At 43.0% G+C, this 13,949-nt stretch overlaps 2 protein-coding genes across 3 annotated transcripts in view; both read left to right on the top strand.

Annotated features, from left to right (window-relative positions):
* The window catches only part of Bltp2 (bridge-like lipid transfer protein family member 2), a 30,741-nt gene extending 26,417 nt beyond the window's left edge, over window positions 1-4,324 (top strand). For both annotated transcript variants that reach the window (XM_052196087.1, XM_052196086.1), the window contains exons 32-39: window positions 456-636; window positions 1,279-1,365; window positions 1,628-1,738; window positions 1,859-1,994; window positions 2,089-2,219; window positions 2,645-2,746; window positions 3,015-3,149; window positions 3,540-4,324. In XM_052196087.1, coding sequence (XP_052052047.1) covers window positions 456-636; window positions 1,279-1,365; window positions 1,628-1,738; window positions 1,859-1,994; window positions 2,089-2,219; window positions 2,645-2,746; window positions 3,015-3,149; window positions 3,540-3,719 — 1,063 coding nt within the window. In that variant the 3' untranslated portion in view covers window positions 3,720-4,324. The remainder of the gene's footprint in view (window positions 1-455; window positions 637-1,278; window positions 1,366-1,627; window positions 1,739-1,858; window positions 1,995-2,088; window positions 2,220-2,644; window positions 2,747-3,014; window positions 3,150-3,539) is intronic.
* A 74-nt stretch (window positions 4,325-4,398) lies between these two features.
* Window positions 4,399-8,982, top strand: Rskr (ribosomal protein S6 kinase related). The gene is made up of 12 exons (XM_052196089.1): window positions 4,399-4,680; window positions 5,229-5,465; window positions 5,551-5,634; window positions 5,756-5,824; window positions 6,202-6,271; window positions 6,490-6,594; window positions 6,747-6,787; window positions 7,178-7,205; window positions 7,337-7,426; window positions 7,516-7,604; window positions 7,706-7,816; window positions 8,219-8,982. Exons 1-12 carry the CDS (start codon window positions 4,624-4,626, stop codon window positions 8,444-8,446), a joined length of 1,209 nt encoding a protein of 402 aa, XP_052052049.1. The 5' UTR covers window positions 4,399-4,623; the 3' UTR covers window positions 8,447-8,982.
* Window positions 8,983-13,949: the final 4,967 nt, after the last annotated feature.

The raw sequence follows: 13,949 nt of genomic DNA, 5'->3' as shown, positions 1-13,949 counted from the left end.
GTAGATATAGGCATATCTTTCTGAATAAGCCTTGCTGTGGTCAGCCAAAAAAGGTGAGTGAAAACAGAAAAGGCCCTCCTTTGGGTTCTCACTGGTGTGCTTCCTGGGAAAGGCTTTGCTACAAAATGAGTAGTTAGATACTACTTTTGTGGTCTTAGCAGGGTGTATCTGAACTGCAAATACAGTAAAACTGACCAGTAAAGAACAAAGTTGAAGATAGAATAATTATAGTGGGAAACCAGTGCTTTACTAAGAAGCCATAGAACTAAAAGATCAGAAATCTGTTCCATAACTCAGGGTGTCAAACAAAGACATCAGGGGTGGCAGGGGGTGGAGGGTGGGAGCATTAGCTAAACCAGAGTAGGCTGGTCTCTGGGCTTATAGCCTGCAGTATTATAGGGCACTCCGCTGTGTCTTCTTTCCCTTACTCCTTTGGCTCTTCTATTCATGCATAGATGTTTTAAGGATTTCCAACTGCAGCGAGCCAATAAAATGGAGCTCCGCAAACAGCAGGAAGATGTGAGTGTGGTCCGACGCACTGAGTTTTACTTTGCTCAGGCGCGTTGGCGCCTGACAGAAGAGGACGGACAGCTGGGAATTGCTGAGCTGGAGCTACAGAGGTTCCTTTACAGCAAGGTATTAGAGTAGTGCAGTTATAGCAGTAGCCAAGTCTGAGGTATGACTTATCTCAAGAATTCAATCCATTGAGAAAAAAAGGGGCTAATTGTATTTATTAATGATGGTCATGATTAGAGACACATCAGCCTGTAATAAATGATGTAGGTATATAGATAATTAATCAAATGCTTCTATTAAGAAAATTATTTTTAGAACTAAGGCCCAGAGTGAAGTAATCTATCAAGTTGAGTTAGAATAGTGCCATTCTAATACTGACAGCAATTCTGCAGTTTCCCAAGGGGAAAGAATATTAACAATTACGAAAGATACTTGAAAATTAATGAGAAATTTAAGTGCCCCAGTAACTAGGAAATTATATTTAGTGGTTTAGCAAGTATTACTTAGAAGAAACACTGGATTAGAGGGTACGTTGGTTGCATATGAGATTGAAAGAGGTATTATTAACAGAGTGTGATGGTGCTTATGTTTAATTCCAGCATTCCAGATGTGTAGGTAAGGAGGGTCAGGAGGTCAAAGCTCTAGCCACAGGCATACTTTGAGGACTAGCTTAGACTTTATGAGATCCTTATTTTCAGAGGAAAGAGAAAAATGAAACCAGAGGCTTAGCTTATAATGAACAGAACAAAATCTGTCTTACAGGTGAATAAGTCTGATGACACAGCAGAACATCTCCTGGAGTTGGGTTGGTTCACTATGAACAACCTTCTCCCTAATGCTATTTATAAGGCAAGTCTTTTCTTGGGGTGTGGGAGAATGGGATTTAGGCAGGGCCTTGTACATGGTAAGCACTCTGCTAATTTACATCCCCACATTTATAAGACTTATTTTCCATTCCTTCAGACCAAAGGGCATTGTGATCTGAGATGGTACAGCTTGCCTAGTTTAGCAAAGACCATTGCTTTAGTTCTCCAACAGAAGATTTGTGGTTTACTTTTAAGTTGTTTCTTTAGAGATGTATGGTAGAGTTATTGGCCGCTATGTCCTATAGGTGGTTCTACGGCCCCAGAGTTCCTGCCAGTCTGGGAGACAGCTAGCCCTCCGCCTCTTCAGCAAAGTCCGGCCACCTGTTGGTGGTATCTCTGTTAAGGAACACTTTGAGGTTAGTGAATAGTACCATTAAAGTCCATGTTAGTTCAAAACTAAACTGTTATACTAGTTAGTAATAAAAGACAAGGATAGTACGTGAGCTTAATTGCTTCTTCACCTCTTTCCCTCTTAGGTAAATGTAGTGCCTCTCACCATCCAGCTGTCCCACCGGTTCTTCCATAGAATGATGGGGTTTTTCTTTCCTGGTCGAAATGTGGAAGATGATGAAGTTGGTGATGAAGAGGATAAGTCCAAACTGGTGACTACTGGTAAGAATTGGTTATGTTGCAATGCCAGAATGAAGTGGCAGCCTAAAGCAGCTTTGGGAAAAGAGTCACTGTTGGTTTGCATGCTTTTTCATAGGAATACCAGTAGTGAAGCCTCGGCAGCTGATAGCAACTGATGATGCAGTACCACTAGGCTCTGGGAAGGGTGTAGCACAGGGCTTGACCAGGAGTTCTGGAGTCAGAAGATCATTTCGCAAATTACCTGAGGTATGGCATATGAAAATCAGAGAAACTAAATGTGGTACTCCACTATAATTTCACCACTTGGCAGAGGGACAGGAGCTTGAAGATCATAAATCCAAGGGCAGCCTGGACTGTATGAGAACCTGTCTCAAAAAAGCAAAAGAAGGCTAGTATGGGGTCACATACCTTTAATCCCAGCACTTGGGAAGCAGAAGCAGGCCCGGGATGATACACAAAGAAACCCTGTCTTGAACAAAACAAAGCAAAAATATAAAGAAACCAATAATTAAAAACATTTTAATATGTTTAAGAGATTTTTTTTTTAAATGGGTATTATTAATTTCTGTGGACCTGGCTGGGGTTCCTTTTGTCTGAGGGTGGAGTAATATTTAGGATCTTGGGTTGCTCTGGTGGTTTTAGGGCTTATGATCCTTTTCTGTCTTTCCTAGCACCCAGTTGATGATATTGACAAGATGAAAGAGCGAGCTGCCATGAACAACTCCTTCATATATATAAAAATCCCACAAGTTCCACTGTGTGTCAGTTATAAGGTATATCCCATCCTAGCACTTTCTAGAGTAGGAAGGGAACTAAAGGTTATAGACAGGGTGACAATCAGGCTTCCTGTGAAAATGGGCCATGGGTGACAAAACCTGTTCCTTCTGCTTTCTGCAGGAGTTAGCACCATTACCAGGTGAGAGGGAATTCAAATATGTAGGTTGCTGGCATAGGGATTATACTCAAAGTACTGGCTTAGATTCAAAATGGCAGCTGATGTAATTTTTCCTCCTCTTTTCCCTCCTCCTCTTCCTGTTACAGGGTGAGAAGAACAGTGTGGACTGGGGTGACCTTAACTTGGTGCTACCCTGTCTGGAGTACCACAACAACACGTGGACATGGCTGGACTTTGCCATGGCTGTTAAAAGGGACAGCCGAAAAGCTCTGGTTGCCCAGGTATCTCGCCAGGGCTCATGGCTGTTTCGATAGCAGGGACTGGCAAGCAAATTGCCTTCTTAGGAGCCATCTGTTCTGTGCTATATTAAGAGATAGCCAAGCAAGGGGCAGATAATGACTGATTCTGTCCTTGTTTGTCCATGCCTTTGCCCCAGTGTGATTAAATGTCCACTGTTTCATATATATTGACTAATTTTGAAGGAATTAAGGGCTTCTACAACATCAGCTTTATGATTGGTTCTGATTGGATTGTAAGCTTCTTAAAAGCAGATACCTTACTTTCAAGTGCCCTGTTGTGCATGTAAGTTAAATAAGTCTTTGAATTGGTTCACTTTAAATTGTACAGTCTGTTCCACTAATATTTTTCTTTTTATTTCTTTCCACTGCCAGGTAATCAAAGAAAAGCTAAGGTTGAAACCTGCAACGGGGTCTGAGGTACGGGGAAAGCTAGAAACAAAATGTGACCTGAACATGCAACAACAGGAAGAGGAGAAAGCTCGGCTCCTCATTGGTTTAAGTGTGGGTGACAAGAACCCCGGCAAGAAGTCCATCTTCGGCAGGCGCAAGTGATGTGGAAACCCAAGTGACTGCAGTATAGAATTGACTCTGGCTTAGGATCCAGGGACTTGAGGGTGGGCAGAGCTTCCCTCCATCCCGCAGGATTTGTGGGGCATATGGGAACTGAGAAAGACATTGTTCAACAGTTGGCCTGTCCCTGAAGGACATGGTGGACAAAAGTGCTGAGTTCCCTCTCAGGGTATTAGACCCAGGGCCAGAGGGCAAGAAAACCAGAAGACCCAGGGAACGTGTCCAAGCCTAGTATCCTGCTCCTTTGGGGCAACAGAAAGGGTGGGGGGATAGTTTTGATCAAGTATGATAAATTTTTATAAAGATATATATATATAAAACATATATATATATATATTTCTAAATGTAATCACTCTCCCTTTGTGCCAATAAGCTAAGGGAAGGAGTCTGATCCTCTGTGCCTCACTCCACTGCCTTGTTGTATAAGAGGTGTTAGGTTTGGGGGATAAGCTTCCCAATCTATGTGCTCACTTGGGAGGATGGCATTAGGAGCCAGGGCTGGCCATGGGTACCTTACTTTCCTCCCTGGGGTATGCCCAGGAGAATGGAGAAAAAAAAGATTTAAAGAAAAAATATTTTAAATTTGATGCTGGCCTTTTTTAATCGTATTGAGTAAAAGCGTTCAAGTTGTCTGTGTTCTTCCCTCCTCACTCACCCAACACATATTTTAACTGCCCCTGTAATGACTGTGGTCTTTCTCCTCTGCCTTGAAGTCTTACCACAATCCCAGATACCTCCCAGTTTGGGTATGATGCTGGCCTAAAGCTGATGGGTCTATGTAACCTGGAAGAGGTGGGGCTCATGGGTAATGCAGCATCAGAGAGAGGAAATGCTTATGTAACTGGGACAGCAGATTTAGTCGAAGGAAAGGAGGCAGAGGCTGGGGATGGGAGCAGTGAGCTGTCGGCAGGGACAACACACCCGGGTGTCTGCTCCTCAAAAGGTAGGGTATGGGGATCTGGTATAGGCTCTGGCTGCCAATGGGAGGGAAGTGAAAGATGTAGGGGCCTGAGGCTAGAAAGTGCCTAGTTAGGAGCCTGTCACTGATACCCAGTGTCAGGGTGGGCATAGAGGCTATAATGTGAATAACCTACTTATGCACAGGTTGTATTCCTGTTTTGTTGTAGAGAAAACATACAGCTGTTACAGTGATTTTGAATTATGTCAAGGAAATCTAGGTCACATCACAAAGCCTGGGAATTTTCCTCCCCTCTAGAGTAGTGGTTGTCAGCATGAATGTTGTCTTTCACAGGGGTCACATCAGATATCCTGCATATCAGGTATTTATATTTCATAACAGCAAAATTGCAGTTATGAAGTAACAAAAATTTTATGGTCGGGGTCATCACAGCATGAACGACGTTAAGGATCACAGCATTGGGAAGCTTGAGAACTACTGCTCTAGAGGTTAAGACAGAGGAAGGAGTGCCTGTTAAGATGGGCAGAACTTCCAGTGCTTCATGAGCAGGCTTAGAATGGCTCCCTTCTCAGCAGGGTGGCAACATCCAGGATCCCTGGGCTCGAGGCTGGAAGAGCCTCTGGTGTGGTATGGGGACCATCAGGTCAGGTCTAGAAGAACTATGGAAACTACAGAGGCATCAGTGCCTACATGAGGAGCTCCTCCAGCCAGCCCCAGTGCCTCTGTCTGAGTGGCCAGTACCTCAGTTCATCAGCCTCTTTCTACCAGAGTTTCCCATGAGACCTGTTAGGGAACAGCAGGAGCTGAAGGTAGGTCATTGAAGTCCCTGGGAAGTGTCTGTTTTAGGGAGGAATCTGGAAACAACCAGTCTCAGTTGCCCTCTTCTTTGTTCAGATTTTAGGCCTTGTGGCTAAAGGTTCATTTGGAACTGTCCTGAAAGTGCTAGATTGTGCCCAGAAAGCTGTATTTGCAGTTAAGGTACGAGTCAAGCCATGTAGCTTACTCAGTATTCCCTGTTTACAATATTAGTTCCAGAGATTAGGGGGAACAAGTTAAAATAGCATTGTTTTTCTGAGTTACCATGCCTCTCCCCTTATAGGTGGTACCCAAAGTAAAAGTTCTGCAGCAGGATACCCTGAGGCAGTGCAAAGAGGAGGTTAGCATCCAGGTATGCAGAGTTCTGAAAGCATAGCTGAAGAACTGAACTATTGGTGGAGAAAGTACCTTTCTTTTTCCAACATACCTGCTTTTCTTGGTTCTACCTTCCCTATATGTTTCCATCCTCATGAAGTATAGCACCAGAGTAAATCCTGAGAAAGTAGTTATTAGCTTTGGACATGCTCCAACTTCTGTAGAGGGAACTCTACAACATAATCTTGGAGCAGTGTGCTGGCTCCAGGGTTTTCTGGGAGAGAGTTCCAAATGAGTTCTGAATCAAGGTGGAGCAGCAGTTCATTTCTACACGAGGCAACGTGATTTTTTTTTGGCTGCCTGTATCATCAAAAAGCTTGTTCTTTCCTAACTTGCTGTTTTCTTTGGCCCTAGCGACAGATCAACCATCCTTTTGTACACAGTTTGGGGGACAGCTGGCAGGGGAAACGACACCTCTTTATTAGTGAGTGACTGGGTTTTGTCTTCACCCCCAAAGGTCCATATATTCCCTTTCCCAGCTGACATTATTCTGCCTTTGTTTGGCTCCACTCCTCATAGCATTTCTATATTCCAAAAAAGAGGGAAACAGATGGTGGCATTAGTTTGGGCGGGAGGTCCATAATGCCTTAAGCCCAGGCATTACAGACCTCGAGTATTGCCTAGATTTCTGGTGCTTTGCAGTGTGTAGCTACTGCAGTATGGATCTCTACTCCCTGTGGTCTGCTGTTGGTTGTTTTCCAGAGGATTCTATCCGTCTCTTTGCAGCTGAACTGGTCCTTGTACTGTGTAAGTGGAAATGTGGTAAAGGAAATGAAAAGGGGTGCACTAAGTTAGTGGGGAGGAGAAAATAGAATATTTAATTTTGGAAGTCAGGGTAGAGAAGGGATAGGGGCTACAAAGAAACTGGCAGACACACCCATGCTCACTGTTCTCCACAGGCTATCTTCATGACTTGGGTATCATCCATCGTGATGTAAAGGTAGAGTTAAGTCTTTTTTCTTAGGCTGAACAAGAATCTCAAGATGTTTCAACAGGTCTGAGAAGGCAGTAGGAAGCAGAAACAGTTGATTTGAGTGCCTATGGATGTGAAGGCTTTGGGTGTGGGTCCTCTAAGTATAGCCTTGAGTGCTGAGTAGACTGCCTTCTCTAGCTAGCAGCTCTACGTGAAAGAATGTCAGGTGTGACATGTCTATTCCCCAGCACTGATGGGAGGCAGGAGCCTCAAGTTTGAGGCTAGCCTGGTATATATACCAAGTTCCCAACTGGCCTGAGCTACATAATAAGACCCTATGACAAAAATCACAACAATGAAAAACCCAATCAGAGCCAAAGGGAAAGTAAGATAATGTCCTCTCGTCCATGATTTCAGATGGAAAATATCCTGCTGGATGAACGAGGTATGTCTTTTCTTTCCTTAGCCCCAGAATGAGTGGTGCCTCTTAAAAAATAAAGTGAACCAAAAAAAACAAAAAACAAAAAAAACCCAAAAACAAACACGGGTTGAACATGTAGTTTCCTTACTTCATAGGCCACCTGAAAGTGACAGACTTTGGTCTGTCTCGCCGCCTATCCCAGGGAGCACGAGCCTATACTATCTGTGGCACTCTTCAGTACATGGGTGAGAGAGGAGCTAAAGCTGGTGGGGAAGATGACTTAAGAAAAAAAAAAAAAAAAGAATGTGAGTGACAAGTACTTTTCATGCCACAGCCCCAGAGGTCCTGAGTGGTGGGCCTTACAACCACACAGCTGACTGGTGGTCCCTGGGAGTATTGCTTTTCTCTCTGGCAACTGGTAAGGTGAGAGAATGATTAGTGGTATTGATCAGGGAAGAGAGCTTTGCTTTGTGGTGGAAAAAGACCTTAGCCTTGCCTTCCCACCCCCTACCTCTTTAACTCAGTTCCCAGTGGCTGCAGAGAGAGATCATGTGACTATGTTGGCAAGTGTGACCCAGTGTGAATCTGAGATCCCAGCATCTATTAATCAGGAGCTCTCACTCCTGCTCCATGAGGTAAGCATACATGCTATCTTCTTTGACTCTGAAGCAATTCATCTTTTCATTGAAGTGGTATTTCCCACCCACCCCCTCTTTTTGATAGAGATTGAGATGTCTGACTATCCATTTCCTAACTGGTACTGCAGATTTCATTCCTGAGCTTCTGCCACCCTAAATCTTCATCCAGGACAGACAGGTCCTTTTAAAGAGGACAGGCCAATGCTACTTTATCATCTGAAAATCCAAAGCCATTTCCTTTTTCTTCACCAGCCCTCCCGATCTCCAATCACCATGTTCCTCTTTTACAACTCTGTGCTTCAGAATTTGCCTGCCTTCCACAGCTCGAGGAACGATTTGCTCCCTTGGCATCATCTCTGTTCAGTCTCTTATCCCAGTCTCATACTTTGTTTCTTTCAGCTCTTATGCCAGAACCCTCTGTACCGTCTGCGATATCTGCATCACTTCCAGGTCCACCCTTTCTTTCGGGGTATGGCCTTTGACCCTGAGCTACTACAGAAGCAGCCAGTGAACTTCGGCATGGAGACAGAAGATACCTGGCCCAGACCATTGAAATCCATGTCCTTTGAGGACTTTGACTGTGATCTGGAGTCCTTGGTCCATTCCATCTCTATTGATTCCTATTGATTCTCTACTGTAGATAGGCACCCAGCCAGAAACTGCTTAGTACCACCATTATAATGATCCAGTTTTTACTTTGTTCCTTACTGTTCTATTGTAGGTACCGGACCAGAGTTTAATCTTTGGCATTCTGCAACTGATAGCCAAAACTCCCCCTAATGCTTTCCTGTCCTACAACCCACCTCTCAATTGTGGGTCAAGGCAATGACCTTCACTTCTCCAATACTTTTACTTAAGCTGTCAAACAGAGGCTTCTTGAACTTTACTTTATCCATGTTTTTCTACCATACTTCCCTTTCTTGGGCAATAATGACATTCTGTGCACTCCCAAAGTGCTATTTATATGTTTAACAAGTTAGTCAGATGTCAGGTGGTGATGGCACATGTCTTTAATTCCTGCACTGGGGATGCAGAGGCAGGTAGATCTCTGTGAGTTTGAGGCCGGCCTAGTCTACAGAGTTCCAGGACACTACACAGAGAAACTGTCTCAGGGGAAAAAAAAAGATACAAGGATTATTAAATTGATCTTTTCTCCCATACAACCTAAGACTTAGAGTTGGTTTTGTTTGTTTTCACTTCTGAACTGGACCAGCAGATGACCAGGGGATCAAAGAATGAAGAAGGAAAGTATGGGATCGGGTCTTGCCCAAGCTATATCTTATGCCACACCAAGCAGGCTTATTTTATTAAATAAAGCACCTTATATACAGGAAAATGAGATAGAATCATCAGAAAACTGTCTTACAGTGGGCTGAAGTCAGCAGGAAACTAATCAAGCAATGCTGAATGAACAGAAACAAATGGATCACAGAGGAGCACTTAGCACTGGGACTAAAAGTCTTTTAGGGAGAAATAGTTCTCAGTATATAAAGCAGCAGCTCCCCCAGGGCCCTGGCTCCAGACCATTATTGGCTCTGCTAAGCATATTCCTTATTTTAGACAAGGAATTTCATTCCTCCACACATCATGTCTCAGGGAAAGCCTTAGGTTAGATCAGCCTGGCTACCCAACAAAACACCTTTAGTTTTGTTAAGATCCAGAGATTTTGTATTGTTACTGTCTAATTTTGTGATCCTAGGGATCATACCTAGGGCCTTTATATGTTAGGTGAGTATCTATTTAGTCACATTCCCAGTGTTTGTTCAATTAGGTTCTTTCTTCCTGAGACTTCTCTTTAAATTGCCAACGCTGGTATATTAAACTTACCCAGGCAGACCTTGCTTATTATCTTCCTGCTTTGATCTTTCAAATGGCTGAGATTATAGGTCCATACTACAAGGCCTATGCTAAAATTGGGTTTTGATGGATAAATGAAAGGATTGAGAGCCATGGCATTACATTTAGCATTTAAAGTTACAGATGTATCTCAAGAAGATTTTCCTCTTGTAAGGAAAATCATCTAGGCCTTTTATGTAACTTCTGGTCTCTGACAATTTTCCTCAACTTCTCAAAAGTTCCATTTATTTTATTTTTTTATTGATATATATTTTTTATTTACATTTCAAATGATTTCCCCTTTCTTTGGTCCCCACTCCCTGCAGGGTTTTTAAATTTTTACGTGTATGACTATTTTGCCTGCAAGTTATGTATTCATAACAGCCCCTTTGTTTTGGCATTTAAGGAAAAGTGTGCTTTAATCTAGACTATTATTTTTCAGTTATGTCTGATCTCTTTCAGGACAAAAACAATCTGAAGAGTATCCTATATACTCCTGCTTTTTCTCCCTGGGTTAGACCAGGTTTCCTATTTTATTAGCCTCTGTAGAATTTTTTTTCTTTGTGCTTTGGCAGTCCATATGAATCTCAATGAATTTATTTGATGCTCTAATTGTGTGTTATGGAGCTAGAGAAATGGCACAGTGGTTAAGAGCACTTATTGCTCTTGCAGAGGTTTTGGTTCCCAGGACCCACATGGCAGCTCACAGCCATCTATAACTCCAGTTCCAGGGGATCTGATGCCCTTTCCTGACCTCTACTGTCCAGCACACAAGTACTACGTGTACACATATGCAGGTAATTCACTTATACATGTAAAATAATAAAGGTGTTAAGGGCATTACTAGAGGTCATAATGTTCATTTTTGTTTGTTTGTTTTTTCAAGACAGGGTTTCTCTGTGTAGTCCTGGCTGTCCTGGAACTCACTCTATAGACCAGGCTGGCCTCGAACTCAGAAATCTACCTGCTTCTGCCTCACAAGTTCTGGGATTAAAGGCATGCGCCACCACTGCTAGGTCATAATGTTCTAAGTAAGAACACTCAGGGGGTTCCTGCTAGACCAGGTTATGATCTTTCTGAGCTGCTCTTCAGCTCTTTCCCCCCACCCCCATTTTTTTGGCTTTGGTTTTTTGAGGCAAGGGTTCTCTGTGTAACAGAGGCCCGGCTCTCTTGGAACTTACTCTATTGACCAGGCTGACCTTGAACTGAAAGATCTGCATGCCTCTGCCTCCTAAGTGCTGGAACTAAAGGCATGTACCACCACTACGCCTAGCAGGATTAATAATTCTTTTTTTTATTTAAGATTTATTTATTTCATGTAAATGAGTACACTGTAGCTGTCTTCAGACACACCAGAAGAGAGCATCAGATCCCATTACAGATGGTTGTGAGCCACCATGTGGGTGCTGGCAATTTAACTCAGGACCTCTGGAAGAGCAGTCAGTGCTCTTAACCACTGAGCCATCTCTCTAGCCCAGGATTAATAATTCTTGAGACTTGAATTTTGGGATATCTGGTTCCTAATCTACAAGTAACTGTTTCATTATGTTTAAACACATCCGTTCACTTGGTCCAGAACTGGGCTACAAAATGAAGGCATTAGTCACTGGTTCTTTTCTTTAACCCTGTACTGCCCAGGGTCTGTGAGTTGTAAGCACACCACTACTGAGTAGACCAGCCCTGAACATTGGTTATTACCTGAGGGAGGGAAACAGGTTTCAGATTTCTAATTTTTTAAATTAATTGTTTCTTTAAAAGATTTGTTTGTATTTATGTGTATGAGTGGTTTGCCTACACATATGTTAAGTGTACTGTGGTGGTACCTCTGGAGGCCAGAAGAAGGTGCTAGGTCCCTTGGTACTATAGTTATAGATGGTTATAAACCATGTTTCTGTTGCCAATGAACCCTCTGTAAGAGCAGTAAGTGCTCTTAACCATTGAACCATCTCTATAAACACTTATTTGGCTGCAAAGGATTTTGAATTTCACACCCTCCAAGTGCTGAGATTACAGGCCTACACCACCAAGCCCAGCTTATATGATGCTGATCAAACTTATGACTCTATCCATGCTAGGCAAGCATTCTACCAACTGATTAACATCCCTTTTGATGTTCTTTCAAAAGCAGAGGTAATCTGCATGATGGTACACACCTGAATCCCACACCTGGGCAGAACAGTAGTGGTAGAAGAATCCTGGTTCAAGGCTATCCTGGGCTAGCTGCATGGGCACACCTATATTTCAGAAAATCTAAGCAAAGACCAGCTAAGACATCTTAAAATGAGTAAAAAGCTCTTTCATCAGCCAAACCTGATGATTTGAGTTTGATCCCTAAAACCTGTATAAACTGATGATGTAATCACTCCAAGGAAAGTTTGGTTTTGTTTGGGTCTCTCTGTTATTGCCCTGGCTGTCCTGGAACTTGCTCTGTAGATCAGGTGGTCTTGGAACTCAGAGATCCACCTGCCTCTGTCTCTTAAGTGCCCGGGTCTAAGGTGTGCCCTGCCACCACCAGGCAAAGGGAAGGCTTTTATTGTAGGGGAGGGATGGATGGAGGGAGGGAGGAGGAGGAGGAGAGAGAGAGAGAACTCAACCAGAGGCATCTGAAAGAGTCTAGAGCAGAGAGAGAAAGTAGTAAAATGAACATACCATCAGATTGGATCTGGCCATGAGAGATGCAGGAGCAGAAAGGAGAGAGGGAGAAAAAAGAGAGAGGGAGAAGGGGAGGAAGGAAAAACAGAATGAGAAGAAGACAGAAAAAGAGTGAGCACAGCTGAAATAGCAGAGTTATAAAGTAGCTGGGAGAGGGAAGCCGGAAAAGCTTAGGGTAGGCAGGAGGTGGGAAGAACTGAGAAGAGTTTGTATGCCCACACGGAATTGGAAATGTGTCCCAGGTACGTGTGGTACTGAAGGAGCCTGGACGCCAGCATGTACTTTGGTATATTAGCAGGGACCACAGGTATCATTTGTTCCTTCTGCCAATGCTAAGGAAAATGGCTCCTTTTGATAGAGGGGAACCTCTATACAGGTCTCTGATCTCTATCCCAAAGGGAAAATCATTCTATTGGAAGAGCAGTTGCTTGATAGAGCACAAACTTAGCATGTTCTAGGCCCTGAGGCGCTCTCCTCAGCACTACCCACCTAGCTCATCTCCCCTATTTTTTCTCAAGCAGTGTTTCTAATGCTTTCAGACTGGTACTGTTTTGTCTCTAGAGAAGCAGTGTTCTATAGAAGGATAATGAATGCACTCGGGAGGTAGAGCTGAAAGGAGCTCAATCCACGCCACCAGAGCCTAGCTTAAAGCAAAGCAAAATAAAGCAAAAAAAAAAAACCCATGTGTTTTTAATCCTAGTACTCAGCAGGTAGAGGCCAGTGGATCTCTTTATGAGTTCAAGGCCAACCTGATCTGAGTTCCAGAGCAGTACCAAGTACATAGAGAGACTCTGTCACAAAAAAGAAGATACAAATTACTATGATTCTTATGTCTATACATGTTCACATGTGTGGGGATTTGTAGAGTCAAAGGTCAACATTACATATTTTTTTTCAGTCACTCTAGACCTTAGTTTTCTAGACATTTTCGTGTTATTAAACCCAGAACTCACTGATTCATTAAACCCCGGGGAATCCTCTCATTTCTGCCTCAACCCTCAAGTTGTTAGGATTACAGGCAAAGCTGGGCGGTAGTGGTGCATGCCTTTGATCCCAGCACTTGGGAGGCAGAGGCAGGCAGATTTCTGAGTTGGAGGCCAGCCTGGTTTACAAAGTGAGTTCCAGGATAGCCTGAACTACACAGAGAAACCCTGTCTTGAAAAAAACAAAAAAAACAAAAAGGAAAAAGAAAAAAGGATTATAGGCAAAAAACTACTGCATCCAGCTTTTTTTTTTTTTTTTTGGACAGGGCCTATGTAGCCCTGGCTGTCTTGGTACACACTGTATAGACCATCCTGGCCTTGAACTCACAGAGATCCACCTGCTTCCGCTTCTTCAGTGCGGAGATTAAAGCTGTGTGCCATCATGCTAGGCTTTGTACATAGCTTTTTATTTGGGTACTGGAGAGCCAAACTCGGGTCCTCAAGCTTTCATGACAAGCTCTTGACTGAGCCATCTCCCCATTCTTTTCCTTAAGTAATTTAAAAATTGTTACCCATGTTCAAAAGGCTTAAAACAAATTTTAATATATTTTATTTAACCTAGCATATCTAAAAAATTTCACTATGTAATATTAAAAAATAGTTTTTTCCATACAAGGTCTGAAATGCAGTGTGCATTCCCATTTGAATTCAAGGCTCCA

This window comes from Apodemus sylvaticus, chromosome 10, assembly GCF_947179515.1.
Source record: "Apodemus sylvaticus chromosome 10, mApoSyl1.1, whole genome shotgun sequence".
NCBI classification, from domain to species: domain Eukaryota; kingdom Metazoa; phylum Chordata; class Mammalia; order Rodentia; family Muridae; genus Apodemus; species Apodemus sylvaticus.
This window is presented reverse-complemented; position numbering and strand designations above follow the sequence as displayed.

What these genes read in the sequence shown, in the direction of transcription:
- Rskr (XM_052196089.1), top strand. Translation starts at nt 4,624, where the DNA reads ATGGGAGCAGTGAGCTGTCGGCAGGGACAACACACCCGGGTGTCTGCT. An exon ending in GGGAACAGCAGGAGCTGAAG is followed by an intron (nt 5,466 to 5,550) that starts GTAGGTCATTGA and finishes TTCTTTGTTCAG; the next exon opens with ATTTTAGGCCTTGTGGCTAA. An exon ending in AAGCTGTATTTGCAGTTAAG is followed by an intron (nt 5,635 to 5,755) that starts GTACGAGTCAAG and finishes CTCCCCTTATAG; the next exon opens with GTGGTACCCAAAGTAAAAGT.